Raw genomic sequence first — 16,406 nt, forward strand, 5'->3', positions numbered from 1 at the left:
GATCTGAAGTATGTGTGTGTAAGAATTAGCATGTGTAACATTTGTCGACTTTCTTGAACCGGTGCGGCGTCTTGTGTACGGAGCTCCCGCCGGTGTCTGTGTGTGATGGTGGAGTGAAAGCGGCGCTGACCGGCGGCGGCGGCGCTGTTGCAGGGAGACCCCGGAGCCGGCGGCCGTCTCCCGCTCGTCGCCCGTCTCGTGTCTGGCGCCGGCGCCGTCCGATCAGACCGAGCTGCCCGAGCCGGGCATGACGGCGCGACCCGACCAGCACCGCACCAAGCCGACCAACGGCGCCGGCCGGCCGGCCAGCCGCGGGCCCGCCGGCGCCGACGAGCGGCCCGCCAGCCGCGGCTTCGTCACCGGCTCGCCGTCGTCGCACCAGCTGAGCCCGCGGCCGCAGCCGGCGGCGGCCAGCCCGCGCATCCACCCGGCGGCGCACGCCCGGTTCCCGGCCGAGCCGCTGCGGCCGGCCAGCTCCCCGTCCCCGGCTGAGACGCCCGTGTCAGCCGCCTACTGGAGCCACATGGCGGCCACCGCCTACCGGCTCAACGGCATGCGACCGAGCAACGGCGCGCCGCCGCTGCCGCTGCCGCCGCCGCCGGCGCCGGTGGCCAGCGAGCAGCCGCGGCTGCGCACGCCGCAGGTGATCATGGGCGAGCACGGCGGCGTGCGGACAATGGTGTGGACGTGCCCGGAGCCGAGCACGCCGCCGGCGCCGGCGCCGTCGGTGCCGCTCTCCTACAGCGAGGAGCAGATGGTGCGCCTCTCTGTGGACAGCCTGCTCAGCCTGGGCCAGGAGCGGCGGCTCTCCTCTGCCTCGTCGGCGCACACGCCGCCGCACCTGTCGCCCACCAGCTCGGTGACCATGTCGCCGTCCCCCCGATCTCCTTACCACCCGTCCGTCATCACGCCGACGCCGCCCGCGCCGGCGCCGACCGTCTCAGCGGCGCACGAGCTGTCGCCGTCGGCGGCCCCCTCGCGGTCCCAGCCGACCAGCGAGGCGCTCGACATGTCCAAGTTCTGGGGCCAGACCCAGGTGAGTGACTGCACGGCAGAGTGGGAGGGGCTCAGGAGGGAGAGGGATCATGAGCGAGCGAGAGGGGCTTTCGCAACGCGCAACTTTCCCTTGGGAGGAACTTTCGGGAGGGCTTTCGCTGAGGAGCGACTTTCACTAGGGAGGTACTGCCCTTGGCTCGGGGAGTGACCGTCACTGGAGTTCGACCGGCGCGGCAGGTGACGTCGACTGACCTGACCTGACCCGTCCGATGATATCGAGTGTCACGCGCGGCCCTGGTACCCCCACCGGGGGCACGGCGCGGCGCGCATGGCGCGAACTTTCACAGAGTTTCTCCGGCGCGGGTCGTGCAGTCCGAGGGCTGTCGGCTGCCGTGGCCGGCTACTTTCATTTTCCCATGCCCGGCGACGGGCGGACGCGGAAGCGATCGGCGCTGCGGCCGGGCGGCGCGTTTCTCTCCTCTCCTGTCGGCTGTTTTACCGCCCCGACCCGGGGTCGGTCACCTCACTATGGGCGAAATGGGACTGACGCGCGCGGGGGCGGGCTGAGCTCGGGCGGGACCCTCCGCGGGTGCAGGGATGCTAATGACGGGCGCGGCTGCTAACATACCACCTGTCGCGAAGCGTGCGTCTGAAATCTGCAAACGGCGCAGCTGTCATATGGCCGCTCGTGTGAGGCGACAGCTGTCATAACGGATCTCCGGTCAAAGTCTGCCAACTCGTCTGACGCTTTTTCACTAAGCTGCCGTCAAGCAGCCTCTGGCAATCCTCATGAACTAAGCGAGTCGCGAGGTAAAAAGCGTCTCGTCAAGGCTCAGTTGCTCAAGCGACCCGCAGTCTCCGTCCCGTCTCTCCCTCCACGTCAATCTCGGTCGTTCGTGGCTCGTTTGCTGGCATCTGCTCCCGTGGCGGATTACCGGCTGTCGTTCCAGCGTGCAAACAAGGCCGACAGACCGCAGCCTGCACGGGAAGGCCACCTAACCGCGGCGGGGAGCCGAACGCGACAAAATCCCACACCCACACGGCCGGGCCTCTCGCCCTCCCCTGCTCCCCGTTCCTCCTCCTCTGCACTCCGCCCCCTCCCCTCCGCCGCCGCCGGCCGACTCGGCACGTGCTGTATGCTGACGGGCAGACCCACTTTCGCGGCCCGTCTGTGCAGCTTCCGCGCCGCCCGCGGCCGCGCTGCCGACTCGCTGGTTATATTCCTGTCTCGACAAAGGTCAATGACCGCGGCGGCGGCGCGCGAGCTAGCAGCGCCGCGCCGCGCGGCCGCGGCCCGCTCGCCCCGACCTGTGACCCGGTTAGCGCCGCGCGCCCCGCCGCCGACCGGCCGGCCGTGCTGTGTAGGCCGCTGCAGCAGCATCGCTCTATCGAACCGGACCGACGGCACATTAGCCAACACGGTCACCTTGGTTCACCGACGTGTCTTTGATTATCTGGTCGAAGACGCGCCGCCGTGTTGAGAAACACCTACAGACCTTGGTGTGTTGGGAAAACGCCGCAGACCTTGGCCGGGTGCTGGCCCACAGCTGGACATGGTGCAGGTCTGCCGACCGCGGCCCATTCGCTGGAGATGATCCGGTCAGCACGAGCCGAGTGGTGACATTGGACAGAGATGATCGCTCAGCCGCGGCGCCGCTGCATTCGGATCAGCGACGCCACCAGATGTGCGCGGTACACTCGTAAACGCCAGGGCAGTACTGACGAAACGTACTTGATTGCTAGAAAGTGAGCAGCGTAGTGTATGACTGGCACTGAGTAGTCTTCATGGTCAACCCCGAGTCAATGCACTTGAACTCTGGCGGAGGATTATCCCACTGCCTTGCGTGATGCCCCGTCGCGTCCACCTGTCTGACCACACTCCCTCCCCAACTAGCCTACTCGGCCTGACCGCAGAATGTGTTCACCGCCGACCATATGCTGATGTTGACCCCGGCCGTGCCGTCCGCAGGCGTTAAACCTGACCACCAGCTGGGCGCAACGCTCAGCGCCAGAGCCGTCGACGTCGATGCAGCACTACGACGACAACGACGAGCACCCGATGATCTGCATGATCTGTGACGACAAGGCCACCGGTCTGCACTACGGTATCATCACCTGCGAGGGGTGAGTGCGGGGTGACGCAGGGGCGGAGCCGGGGAGCCCCGGGGATCCGCCGGGGCGCAGTTGAGGGGCCGCCGGGCCGCAGTTCAGGGGCCGCCGGGGCGCAGTTCAGGAGCCGCCGCGGCCCTGACGGTGGCCTCCGCGCGACAGCATAAGCGGCTTTGTTTGTGTTTTGCGTCGCCAGTGCTGTGCGGCTTTCTGCGGAACACCTTGACTTGAACATCAGAAAGATTGTGTCACTTCTAACAATCGGCGGATGAACGTCGTTCGCCTTGTCATCTTTTGAACCCATCGACCCTGAATTCGTCAGCTTCTGAGATGGTATCCGCAGCTACCCCGCTCGGCACCTCTCTGTGTGGCGTTCAGCACTGACTGCGTGCTTCCCTTTCAGATGCAAGGGCTTCTTCAAGCGAACCGTGCAGAACAAGCGGGTGTACACGTGTGTGGCAGACGGCAACTGTGAGATCACCAAGGCGCAGCGCAACCGCTGTCAGTTCTGCCGCTTCCAAAAGTGTCTCAAGATGGGCATGGTCCTGGCAGGTGAGTCTCGAACTAGGACGTCCGTGCTGAGTCATCTTGGGTTCTGAATGAATGTGGTGGATAAGGAAGCTAATAGGGGCTCTAGTAGGCGGCTTTTGCTGGTACTGGAAGGAGGCGGGGGTACCGTCACAAGGGCGGCTTTGACGCAATAAATGTCCGCTGAGCCTTGTACTGGGCATTCCTCAATACTATTAGCTGAAGTTCACCCACTCCGTTTACCCATACGAGGCCGTGAGTCTGGATTAGTTCACCGCGATTGGGACCTCACTAGGCCAGCCGGGGCGGCGGCGCGGTGGCTGAACCCCGCCGCTGTGTATTTCGGTAGCGATTCGGCGACCGCCGCGGGCGCCCCGAGCCCTCCCGACAAGGCCCGCCGATGGGCCGACTGATCGCTGCGGTCGAGTCCGGCCCGCCCGGCCCAGTCTCACACGCGAGATTCCCCAGATAACCTTGACTTTGACTTTTGTGCGGCGCCGATGGGCTGGCCCGCCCTAAATAAGCGGTCGCCGTCATTGATGCTCCCGGTATGGTCCCGCTGCCGGGCCGACCGGCAGGCGAGTCACTGTTTTCCGGGTGGGATTTTTGCGGGCGGCCGCATTCAGCAGAGTGCATTAGCGCATGTGTAATTGGTCGAGCGGGGCTGACTGGCCGGCCCGGTATGGCGTTGGCTGACTGTGGTTTGTGTTTTTATTTTTTTGCAGCGGTTCGAGAGGACCGAATGCCGGGTGGAAGGAACTCGGGCGCCGTATACAACCTTTACAAGGTAAGATACGGATCTGCGCGGCTTGGTGTAAGAAGGGAGCACGCACTTGTTATCGAGCTGGATAAAAGTCACGGCCTGTTGCTTTGTATCAGTCGAGACAATGTACTTTATCAGCCAAACTAAGGTTCGTCGGGCGCGGTAGTTCTGATGAATTGGCTGATCATTGCTTCACGCGGCATGTCCTACAGCTCGCTCGGGTTTTTGACACTGACTATATCAGCTAATCTCTCATGTTTCACTAGTCGTCGGGCTGAGCGAGTGCATTGAACCCTGCCGTATCAGGTCATCAGCTCCAGTGACAGCGCGCTGACCGTTTCCTTGTATGTGCCGCCAGGTCAAGTACAAGAAACATAAAAAGAAGCAGCTGAACGGCACAATGAAGACTGACTGCAAGCCCAAGGCGTTAGAGATGCAAACTTCCGTGCCGCCCGGCCTGTTCGCTGCCGGCAACATTCTAAAAACGGCGCTCACCAACCCGACAGAGGTCAGTGACCGCGACACGGCGGGGTCAGTGACCTCCGGCCGGCCGGATTCGGGTCACTAACTGTTCTCGGGGAGTTTTCTAGCGTTTCCTGTTTGGAGTTTTGTGCCTGCACCTGTGCAGTGGTGTCTGTAATCCGTCATGAATGCATTCTCCCCAGTCAGTTCATTGGATCGGCGAGTTTCTTGCAGCGCGCTGCTATTGTGCTATTGATCGGGGCTGATATCCGTTCGTTCTTTTTCCACTCGGGCGCAGTTTCGGTTGCCAAACCGGATCTGCGCCTTACCTGAGCCGCTGGCGAAACTCACGTGATGACCAGTTTTACCATTATTTATAGTCTTGCTCCCACATTGCGTGCGAAAATGGATGAACAGGCTCATCGGAGCATGCCTGTTTCCGCTGAATCTTCCATTTATTATACCAACATCTAATAGCTACTGGCTATTCTATGACGAAATCTTCCATATTTCAAACTTAGACCTTGTGCAACCTGAATCGGAATCCAGTAGCTTCCGGAACATCACGTGATTCGCAATAGGCCCTTCATTCAGCCTCCGCGACCCTACCACCTCTGTGCCCTCCTTCCATGACCCTGTGTGCCCCCTTCTGCGCTCTGCTGGCCCTGTGCGCCCCCGTGTGCCCCCCGTCCTATCTCCTCTAACTCTTATTGTGCCCTGCTGACCGCCTGTGCGGCCTCTGCGCTCCCCCAGCTAACTCCCTGTGGCTGTTCCCCTCCCGTCAGGTGGACCACCTGCGGCACCGGATGGAGAGCGCCGTCAGCTCGTCCCGCTCTCTGCCCTACGAGGCCACCGCGTCACTCGTCCGCACCCTCATCGACTGTGATAACTTCGAGGACATCGCCACGGTAAAGGTACTGTAAACCCAGACGCTTCGCTCGGTACTCGTGCTATGTTAGTGGGCAGCCAACCACCCCGACCCCCCCCCGACCCGGCGGGCCGCCTGTGGCCACGCACCCCTGTTTAGACCCCCCTCCCCTCCCCCTGCCCGTCCCCGGCTCTTGCGGTGCTTGGGTGCTGCTTTGGTGGTGGTGGTTTACACCTTTACACTTCGCTTTTGCAACTGCTTTCGGTCATCCCTTTAGTTAAGATTTTGTAATATAGTTCGTTGCACATTTAGCTCGTTAACTGTTTCAATTCATCGCGATTGTCGAGTGTGTTTACCAGAAAATACACTCAAATCCGTCACAAAGAAATAAGTGCTTTAACTTTTGAAAAGTGTTGTTATTGCTTCTGTATGCTAGAAATTGCACTTTTTCTATGGAAAAGTTCATTTTCTTTATTTCAAATTATTCCCTTGTACATATGCGTCTTTATTGCTCGCATTAAAAATCTTTAACTTGGATGGTTCGTTCTGCCAAGACGGCATCGCGTCTTTCCTTTGTTCTGTACGATGAAGTGCCCCCTCCACCGGCACACACTGGCCCCCGGAGCCGCGCGGACGACTCTCCCCCCGTTACCTGAACACGGCACGCCTACTAACCTCCGAGTGGCCGCGGCGGCATGTGGGTTTACACGGTGTATGCACGGCCGGCGACATACGGCCGCCGTGTCGGATAAGGGCCCGTTCACACCGTGCTTTGGTGCCGGCGCCCTATGGGTCTCTGTGCTGTGTGAGAGCATGACTGGGCGGAACCTTGAATGTTTTCTGACATTGTTTGGTTTAGATGTTTACGGTGCTTGGATTCGTGTTGAGCTTATTCGACGGAAAGTTTCCTCACGAGTTTCAGTGCAAATAGGCGCTGCTTTTCCCATTGAATCAAGCATTTACATCGTTCTCGTTCGCCGACGAATGCCAATGTCACGTGTGGCATTCAGTGCCCGTTACTACGGACGTTTGTTCGTGTCGGGCCCCTCACGTTCCGGTCGGAGCGGCCGGCTGTATTCCGTCCGGCCTGGTAACACACGTGTGACCGGCGCCACAGTAGCGGTCAGCGGTCGTCTCTGTGCGCCGCACGACACGTGCCGGCCGGCCGGCCACAAACGCAGCCGCCGGGGAGGAGGGGAGGGAGGGGGGGGGGAGCGGATGTTGCGTGCGCCGCCGCCGCCGGTCGTCGGAGCGCTGACGCACCTCTGACGCAGCTGTGACGTCGATATGACGTCACTGCTGTGTGCGCGGAGGAGGCCTGTCGATGTCGCTCGCTGCTGCTAGATCCGGCAGCAGACCTGAGTATCTGGGCAAGGCGATTAGTTTCTAGAACAGGTCACCCGTAAAATTAGCGGGAAGACGGAGCTGCGTTAGGTTTGCAGAAGGCGATGTTGAGCGATGGCGAGATGATTTCCGCGAGTGAAACTGACGAGTGTTCTCTCTTCTTCCGCAGAACCTAAACGAAATCTTCGACAACAAGTCGGACATCTCACAGAAATTGTGTCATATCGGAGACTCCATAGTCTACAAGCTGGTGCAGTGGACGAAACAATTGCCTTTTTACTCAGAGATTCCCGTGCAGGTGAGTACCAGCCGTCCAGTTCGACGAACCCATCCATTTCCGATTCACGTGTCGAAGTGCTGCTTTCGATTATTCAGATGCATTGCCACGCTATAAGTAAATGCAGCCAATTTTCCAGGACAGAAAGTGCATCTTTCGCTCAAATTCAGCTTTCCACATGAAACGGCGCATTAGAACGGGACTGGTGGCCATATCCGTGCATCAGCTGAGATTCGGCGAACCATTTCGCCCCCGCCCGGCTGACGTAACCTCCTCCCTGTCCGCCAGGTTCACACCCAGCTCCTGACGAGCAAGTGGCACGAGCTGCTGGTGCTGACGACGTGCTCCTACCAGGCGATCCGCGGCCTGCGACCGGCGCTCACCATCACCTCGGACCACACTCAGACCGAGTTTCAGCAGGAGGTGAGTAAGGACGAGTTTAAACTCACCGCTGAGCTCAGAGTCGGCGGCAGAGCTCACACAGTCGGCGGCGGCCGAACCCGGCTTCTGCAGTCGGCTCTGCGTGGTTATATAAGCCGATCAAAAGGTCAACGTACCCTCGGCGCGTCGCTCGGTGACAATATGACCGGCCGATTTTCCGGTTGGTTTCCATGTCGTCTTTGGCGACTTACTCGAGCGTTGTCCGTCAGCTATGATCCACATTTTATCCGGTAGTGTAGAATGCCTTCGACAGGAACACCGCGCGGCTGTTTGTTGTGCTGCGTTTTCCGCCGTCGGTCACGATCGCCCGGCTGTGGTGTGGTCGGGACACACAGCGCCGCCCCGAGTCTCACACGGTCACTGCTTCCGTGTCTGACCAGTGTCTCTCCCTCCGACCGCCAGGTGGCCACCAGTCTGAGCACGCTGCAGACCTGTCTCTCGAACATGATGAACGAAGCGATCTCGATGGAGCAGCTGCGGCGCGAGGTGGGCGTCATGATCGAGAAGATCACGCTGGTGACGGTGATGCTGCGCAGCCTCGGCATCACCATGCAGGAGTACGTCTGTCTCAAGGTCATCGCGCTGCTCAATGACTGTGAGTACTCAGACGGACGGAGCCCGGGGAATGCCGGTCCGGGTAGCGTAGTTCTCTGACCTTAGCGTCGGGACGTTAGTTTGGCAGTTCACCGCTGCACTTAACTTGGCTGAAAATTCTCATTATCTCCGTCGGAACTGGGGCTAAAAATGGTTGCATAAGTTCAAACTCTATTTTAGATATCTCCTAGAATGCCTGTGAGGAATCCTCCGGAAACTAACCGTCTAAATCGGTAAACCGTCGGAGCTTGGCCGCCATCCAATTAAAGGCGTTCGCCTACCCGACCTACCACAGTTTTATCTCTGGACCTGACACTCTTGTTAATGTTTAGGGCCGTCCATGTCCGTCTAGCCCCTGTTTCGGCGCTCCATGTCCTCTATATTCTAGCCCCATTTTCCCATCCGTGCTGCTTTACCCCGAGCCTTTTACCCCATTTTTACCCCTTCGTGCCCCTCTGTCCCTGTTTCACCCATCTGACTCGATGCGTTCCCCCCACAGCGTCGTCTTTATACGCCAACTCTGAGCGGATCGAGGAGCGCTACCGCAACTGTCTGCGCTCGTACGTGATGCACGAGTTTCCCGAGCAGCCGACCCGCTTCCAGCAGCTGCTCGCCCGTCTCCCGGAGGTGAGAATCACCGATATAACGGGGTGTGTGGTGGCCTAGTGTCAGTAAGGCCATCGGGTGGATCGAAGTAGGTTTTACCCTGTCATACGAAAAACGTGACTGTTTATTTTAATTCATCCGCCCTTGACATACTGGGTACCTAGGAGTGACCGCTATTGGTTTGAATATAGAAATTTCCTTAATTATTTTCCGGTTGTTTGTTCTGTCGTAGGATAGTACCTAAATATCCACTTATCACGCCGATAGATGCGACGTTTAAAATCCAAGGGACCTCGCTGTGTCTGTCTCCAATCCGTCTGGCTATGTGATGACTGACACGGACCTCTCTGTGTTCTCCGTCAGATTCGGGAGGCGGCGGCGCTGCTCCTGGAGAGCAAGATGTTCTACGTTCCGTTCCTGCTGAACTCGACCATCCAGCGGTAGTTGGCCGGCCCCGGACACACACTGGCGCCTAGCACGCCGCCTCACTCACGCTGAGAGCGAACGCAACGAGCGAAAGGGAGCGAAAGCAGAGCGAGAGGGAGAGAAAGGGGCGACAGCGCGCCGCTGACCGCACAGGGTGTGAAGACTGTCTCCATACGGACGGGCGGCGCGGGCGGCGGCGCCCCGAGGTGGAGGCGGCGCCGCCCGGCCCCCGGTCTCCGGCAGCAATAGCGGGGCGGCGCGCAGCTCCGAATCAAAACGGCGCCGCCCCGACCGCCGCCGGACTAGTCAATTGTGGAGCGGATGTCCTCACGAGTTACCGTACCGCGCTGTGGTCCTCTGCCATGTTTTATACTAGTCGGCCGCCCCAGTCACGGGGGCGGCCTCGGAAATTCGTGTTGAGTTGTCCCGCGGTGGACGCGTTACCAACCCTCTCCGGCGCCGACTCCGACGCACGCGCGAATTGCCCGGCGTCGGGTGTGGAAATTGTTGCTCGGTTATGTTGTTGTTTGTTCCCGGTTGATCTGCGTTCTGTTGCCGGTACGGTCGGGAGTGTACATAGCACGCCGGAGTAGCTGAAATATCGAGTATTTATCACGAGTGTTATGTCTAGAGGAGCGAGAGGGGGCGCCGTGCCGAGTGCGGGCGCCCCTAGCGTGTACAGCGTGTGTACTAGGCTTGTCTAAGTGCCGTGTGTGTTGGGGGTCATCTCGCTCCGAGGGGCGAGCGGTGGCTTGCCACCCATTATTTTTATTCTTTATTCTTATTCAAGTACAACGGTCGTGGCGGTAGCGTTTTGGCTGCGTTTTGGGCGTGTTCCGAGTGAATGTGAGTGGGCAGCCGTCAACTTTAGTTACCAGTGTGACGAGACCAAAGTTTGAGTTACCACAATCTAGGGCGGCGGCAGTGTGCGGTTGCAAGTGCGCCCAGGTCGGTGGGCCAAACACGTTTTCTACGAGTATCCGATCATTTCTTTCTAATTTTGTACCCATTCGCTGTGGTGATTGTAACTTTTTATTGTTACGTGGACGCGACACAATTTTGTACAGCATCGTGATGTATGTTTATATTCAATGATTGTGTGCATTTATGTATGTTCCTACGCAAAAGAGGAAATATACCACTAAAAAATATTGACGACGTTGGACCTTTAGACACTGGGAACAATGAAGGAAATGTGAACTTGGAAAATTTATTTTGAGTGCTTTTAAATCAATGATATTTAGTGTGCTGGGAGACGTGGAGGCAATGGGTGGTCAGGATCGGGTGCATTATAGTTCTTGTCATGCGATGCATGCTGGCGGCTGGCCTCATTAGTAGCCCTTAGGTTAGGTAATAGGTATATGCGGCCTTGGGTTAGGTGTAATAATTACCAGTAAAACGCCTTATGGGGCGACTAACGGAGCGAGCGAGAGGGTGGGCCTTGCACGTGCGAAATTTCGAGGGGGTACCTCCAACTGACTTGTGCACGGCACCCTACTAACCGGTCTCTAGCGATGTGCCAAATTTGAGCACAATCGGTCCAGCCGTTCTCGAGATCTGGAAGCGGCACCCTGCACGTGCGCACGTGCAAAATGGGTCCCAACTGACTTGTGCACGGCACCCTAATAACTGGTCCCTAACCGTGTACCAAATTTGAGCGCCATCGGTCCAGCCGTTCTCGAGATCTGGAAACGACCCCTGCACGTGCGCACGTGCAGCAGCACCCCAACCTTAACACATGCAGATGAATTATCTGATGGAGACCTAACTGTGTGCCGAGTTTCAATTCAATCGGCCCAGCCGTTGTGCCGTTATTGAGGCTGCAATTTTGGGGGTTCTTAACCCGCGCACCGACGGGGGGGGGCGGATATCCGCCCCCCCCCCCCTGAGGTTTTTCGCGGATAGCGGAAAAACCGCGGCGCGTAGCGCCGCGAAATTTGGTATGACTATTCTCTCATCAATTTTACACATGGTGTGCAAGTTTGAACCTCCTAACTTTTAAGGTCAGGTCACCAGGTCACTTTGAATGACCCAACCTCAAGTCACTTTTTTGCAACTTTGTCACCGTGCCAGAGCTACAGTAGATGTCGGAGGCCTTTGAAACTCGCAGGATGTTATTAGGTCATTAGTAGCTGCAATTTGTATATCTCGGAATTTTGATGTCGGTGACCTAAGGTCAGGTCAATTTCGCGACCTCCCCATTATAAGTCAATGGGGGCAGCGGCGTATTTAGAAAATCGCGAAGGGGGGGGCCAAGGGTTTGGAGGGCGCCACCTCACCCAAGGAGGGCGCCATACGGTCGCGAGATAAAAAATCGCTCAGTGGGGGTTGGGGGGTTGGGAGGCGTTTTTTACCATGCCACCAGTTTTTTTTTTGCGTAACCTCGTATAGGTCGTGCTGCATTGATTTTGCATCGTGTGTATTCTTTATACTCCAGGTCACAAAAGGTCAAGTGTTCTTGAAATGCTGCGCCGAAGGCGCGCGAAATTTTTGAAAACAACCTTTTCCTCCGCTTTTTAGGCACGCCTTTTATACGATCACTGTTCAAAGCTCCTCTCGCTCTTTTACCAAATTTGAAGGTGTAAAAAATACCTAAGGTTTGGTCGGGCCGCTGCCACACAAACTGTACAGAAAGCTTGGCTCATGGGTGTCGATGTATAAAAGTTTATTGGCGGTGGCATATCTACGCACCAGATCACTGTATCGGATTGATACCGGAGCGCGAGATGCGTAAACATCATCCAAATTACCTCAGACCAGCCTTCATAGCCTTCTCACAGATGCATACAGTGTACCCACATAACCAGTTTCAATCACCGAAACTTAAGATGCCTGCTGTTGCGCCCGAACCTGTTGACAATACTTAATCGTAATCCATATAGATGCCATGATGCACGTAAAGTAGGATCAATCCGTTAAGACCAAAGACGTGTTTTATGCATCGTAGAGCGTAGATAGTTTTGGTAGGTATAGATACTAGGGTGTGTCACTTGATAGGTTTTTCTCGAAAATCTGATGGAAAATGGTCGGAAATTTTGCGGATGACCCTAAAAATAAGTTTACTACATAAAAACACGCCCATAGAGGCATTTCTCCACGACGCCGCGACTTTTTCTATCGGAAATCAAAATTCAGATTATTCGACTGGGGCGACATCTACAATCTGTGACAAACCGTATGCAGCGCCATCTACAACGATCCCGAGTCCGTAAGACCACAAGTGTTTTATTAATTGTTCACATATTATGTACTGGAAATACACGAAATATATTTAAAAATTATAACTTCTACATCAAATTTACTCAATTATTGATATTTAAAATATTTTGATTATCGAAAGCAGTATCACACACTTAGATATCGTTAGATGATTACATACTAAAAGTTTTAAAATATTCTTGACCATATTTTTGGATGTAAACAAAAAAAAATTTTGAGTCAATTATGTGACGGTCGTGACGATAACACGGTGTAGCACCGAACTGGATAATTTGGGTTATTTGTGGACTAGAGGCTCGATCGAGATCGGCGGTGTGATGCCCGCCTCCCTCCAGGCCTCCTCGCCGACTCCACGCCAGCCGGACACTGCGCTGAGGCGGGATCGAACCTCTCGGTCCGCGACGGTACGGAGCGGGTCGTCCTCCGGCAGGGCGCGCGCCTTGGCCAGCAGACGCGCCGCTAAGGCCGTGCGGCGTTCAGCCACCGGGGCGAGTCCCGCCTCCGCCATCAGGCCATGTGCCGGGGTGGATCGGGGGCATCCGGTCACCACTCTGGCGGCCGCGCGCATCTCCACCTCTAGGAGACCGAGGTGGGTTGGCGATGTTGCCGGGAGCCACGCTGCTGCGGCGTGTTCGAGGGCTCCTCGAACGTAGCCGGGGGCTACGACGCGGAGCTGCTGCTCTTGGAGGCCCCATTCCCGACCGGTCAGCTTCCTCAGATGGGCAGTCCTTGGGCGGACTCTCTGTCTCAGGCTGCGGCAGTGGGGGCCGAAGTGAAGTAGCCGGTCCAGGGTGACTCCCAGCAGCTTCAGCTGATCGCCCGCAGTTACGGTTTCACCTGCCACCTTCACGGAGCAGTTAGCCGCATCGCGGGGCCACTGGGACAGGACCAGAGCCTGTGTCTTCTGGCCGGCCACCGTCATCTTGTTGGCTTGGGCCCACTGCGCGAGGGTGTCCGCAGCCTGCTGCGCTCGTTGCCGGGCGACCTGAATGTCGTTACCGGCGCAGAGGGCGGCTGTGTCGTCCGCGTAGAGGAACGCCGTGGTGCCTGGGACTCTCTGCAGTTCCGCGGCGAGTGGGGCGGCCCACAACAAAAACAGGGCCGGGGACAGGACGCTGCCCTGAGGCAGGCCCGCCCTGAACACCCGCTCGCCGCTGGTGGCGCTCTGGTACTCCACCGTCGCTCGGCGGTCGCGCAGGAACTGCCACGTCCAGTTGTAGAGGCACCTGGGAACCCCCATCTCCATCAGGCGGACTCTCAGCAGGCGATGGTCCACGGTGTCATAGGCTCGCGCGAAGTCGAAGGCCAGGAGGACGTATTCTGTGCGGTGGTGCCGTCGGCCGCGCGCTTGCTGCGGGACTTGGGGAGGTTCCAGCCGTCCTGTACTTGTTGGACCAGGCGTCCGATGCTGTCCTCCACTGACCGTCCAGCGCGGAACCCCACTTGCTCGGCGGGGACCAGCCGGTCGCGTTCCACGATGTGGCGCAGCCGTCCCAGGACCAGCCTCTCGACGAGCTTGCTGAGGTGGCTCGTGAGGGCGATCGGGCGGTAGCTGCCAACATCCCGCGGTAGCTGCCAACACTGACATCGCTTGCACTGTCGAGCTGTTGTGTTTTGCTTTGGAGCAGAGTACTCAGTACTTACTGGGACTTTGTACCGGAATGGTCGCATTTTACCAGTTTTACCTGCCTGTCGTGTGTTTCTGAATCGTAACATTGGAAGACATTGTTATGCTGTGATACCTTGGAGACATCAAGCATTGGTTTGCGTAGTTATTGGTTTCTGGTCGGGTTTTACTGGAAATAAAGAAAACATTCGGGCCTGACTCGTGCATTTGATACCGAAGGCCTTTAAAAGGTCATTTGAGGGGACCTGGTGACCTGACCTGGGGAGACTTGAGGCTACGATTTTTAGAAATCATGCTAAATGGATGTCAATTGATGTGTAGAACGTCGTTTCACTTGCCATTTTTCATTACGGACACGACTGTGTAGAAAGGAACGCATATATACTCTCAGGCGCATTGGACTGTATATGGGTTATATATGGGCGAAACAAAAATGGCTGGCGCCGCACGAATTTTGATTTTTCGAAACTTTTACCGCCAGGGCCTTTCATTTCTAGTCCATGCGCAAGTTTTTAGCACATTTTCCGTTTGTTTCGTTTCAAGTGACACACCCTAAATTAGATACTTCATTCATTGTGCTGAATGCACGTTCATTTGTGGCAGTTTTCACAGGCAAGACATCAACTATGTGCAATAGAACGACTAAGTTGAAAAACATGCCAAAGGAGTAAATAAATGATAGGAGGGCAGCGATCAACGGATGTTGCCAATAGGTAGAAGGGCTGCGATCCACAGGAGGGCACTAATAGGTAGAAGAGCCCCGATCAACATCCCGAGTTTCGACAGTAGGGCACCGATAGGTAGGAAGTTGGCGAGCAGCAGGAGGGCGCCAATGGATAGAAGGGCAGCGATCAACAGGAGGGCACCAATAGGTAGGAGGGCGCCGATCAACAATCAACAGGAGGGCGCCACCAGGTAAGAGGGTGGCGAGGAACAGGAGAGCACCAATAGGAGGGTGGCGATCAACAAGAGGTCGCCAATAGGTGGGAGGGCGGTCATCAACTGGAAGTCGCCAATGAGCGGAAGGGTGACGATTAAAATGGGGGTGGCAATGGTGAGGAGGGCGCCTTTGCTCAAGAGGATGACACGAACAGGAGGGCGTCTGTGCGGAGGGCGCTGGTCAACAGGAAGGTGCCAGTGGATAGGAGGGCGGTGATCAACAGGAGGGTGCCAGTGGTTAGGAGGGCGGCGATCTACACGAGGGCGCCAATGGGAGAAGGGCCCCGATTAACATTCAACAGGAAGGACTAGGGAACCAATAGGTAGGAGGGCGGCACTGAACAAGAGGGTGCCAAAAGGGAGAAAGGCGGCCTTCAAAATTTCACATGAGGGCTCAATAGGTAGGAGAGCGCCAATAATTATGAGGACGCCGATCAGCAGAAGGGCGGCAATGTGTAGCAGGGTGGCGACCTACAGGAGGGCGCCTTCGGGTGAGAGGGCGCTTATTTACAGGACAGCGGATTACATAGGCGACCACCGTTACGCTTAGAGAGCTACAGCCTACAAATGTGGTTGGAGGGCGCCCGAGGGAGCCCTCCAACCGTATTTGGAGGGCGTATTTGGAATGGGCGTCCTCCGAGGGCGCCCTCCATCCGTATTTTCCCTGTAAACACATTCGCGATTGGAGGGCGCCCTCCAGTCGCGATTGTTTTTCGATTCGATTATATCACAATTGCATTTGCGATTGGAGGGCGCCTTCGGCGCCCTCCAATCGCAAAGGGCGCCTTCGGCGCCCAAGGGGGGGGCCATGGCCCAGTGGCCCCCCCCCCTGCCTACGCCCCTGAATGGGGGAAAAATCAACTCCCTGTTTTTACCACTAAAACGGGTCGGAATGGCCCCATATACTATACATGACTTCACATACGATCAACCTTCACTACCTTGAGGTCTGTTTTGCTGTTGGGCAGCTGTAAGGTCATGTGACGTCATCAAAGGTCACCAAAGGTTTTTTGTCAATAACTCCTTACAGGAACAAGATACAGCCGCGCGGATGGTCTCATTGTGTTCAGCTCGTCAAGACGCATCGAATGATATACATGATGACCTCGAGGTCACGTGACCTGAGGTCAACCTTTGACCTTGACCTTTCGAGGTCAACATATATATATCATTTGATGCGGATTGACGAGAGGATCACGATGATGCC

At 57.0% G+C, this 16,406-nt stretch overlaps 1 protein-coding gene across 9 annotated transcripts in view; it reads left to right on the plus strand.

Moving 5' to 3' along the window:
• LOC122386324 (hormone receptor 4-like) overlaps window positions 1–10,572 on the plus strand; it is a 46,803-nt gene extending 36,231 nt beyond the window's left edge. For 6 of the 9 annotated variants that reach the window (XM_043375397.1, XM_043375400.1, XM_043375396.1 and 3 more), the window contains 11 exons: window positions 154–1,036; window positions 2,966–3,120; window positions 3,509–3,657; window positions 4,359–4,420; window positions 4,755–4,904; window positions 5,644–5,772; window positions 7,240–7,368; window positions 7,636–7,770; window positions 8,191–8,383; window positions 8,882–9,009; window positions 9,352–10,572. In XM_043375397.1, the coding sequence (XP_043231332.1) occupies window positions 154–1,036; window positions 2,966–3,120; window positions 3,509–3,657; window positions 4,359–4,420; window positions 4,755–4,904; window positions 5,644–5,772; window positions 7,240–7,368; window positions 7,636–7,770; window positions 8,191–8,383; window positions 8,882–9,009; window positions 9,352–9,432 (2,194 nt within the window). In that variant the 3' untranslated portion in view covers window positions 9,433–10,572. The remainder of the gene's footprint in view (window positions 1–153; window positions 1,037–2,965; window positions 3,121–3,508; window positions 3,658–4,358; window positions 4,421–4,754; window positions 4,905–5,643; window positions 5,773–7,239; window positions 7,369–7,635; window positions 7,771–8,190; window positions 8,384–8,881; window positions 9,010–9,351) is intronic. The other 3 variants (XM_043375398.1, XM_043375395.1, XM_043375402.1) reach the window with 1 other exon arrangement.
• The last annotated feature ends 5,834 nt before the right edge of the window (window positions 10,573–16,406 follow it).

Source organism: Amphibalanus amphitrite, unplaced genomic scaffold (assembly GCF_019059575.1).
Source record: "Amphibalanus amphitrite isolate SeventyFive unplaced genomic scaffold, NRLGWU_Aamphi_draft 000247F_arrow, whole genome shotgun sequence".
Lineage (NCBI taxonomy): Eukaryota > Metazoa > Arthropoda > Thecostraca > Balanomorpha > Balanidae > Amphibalanus > Amphibalanus amphitrite.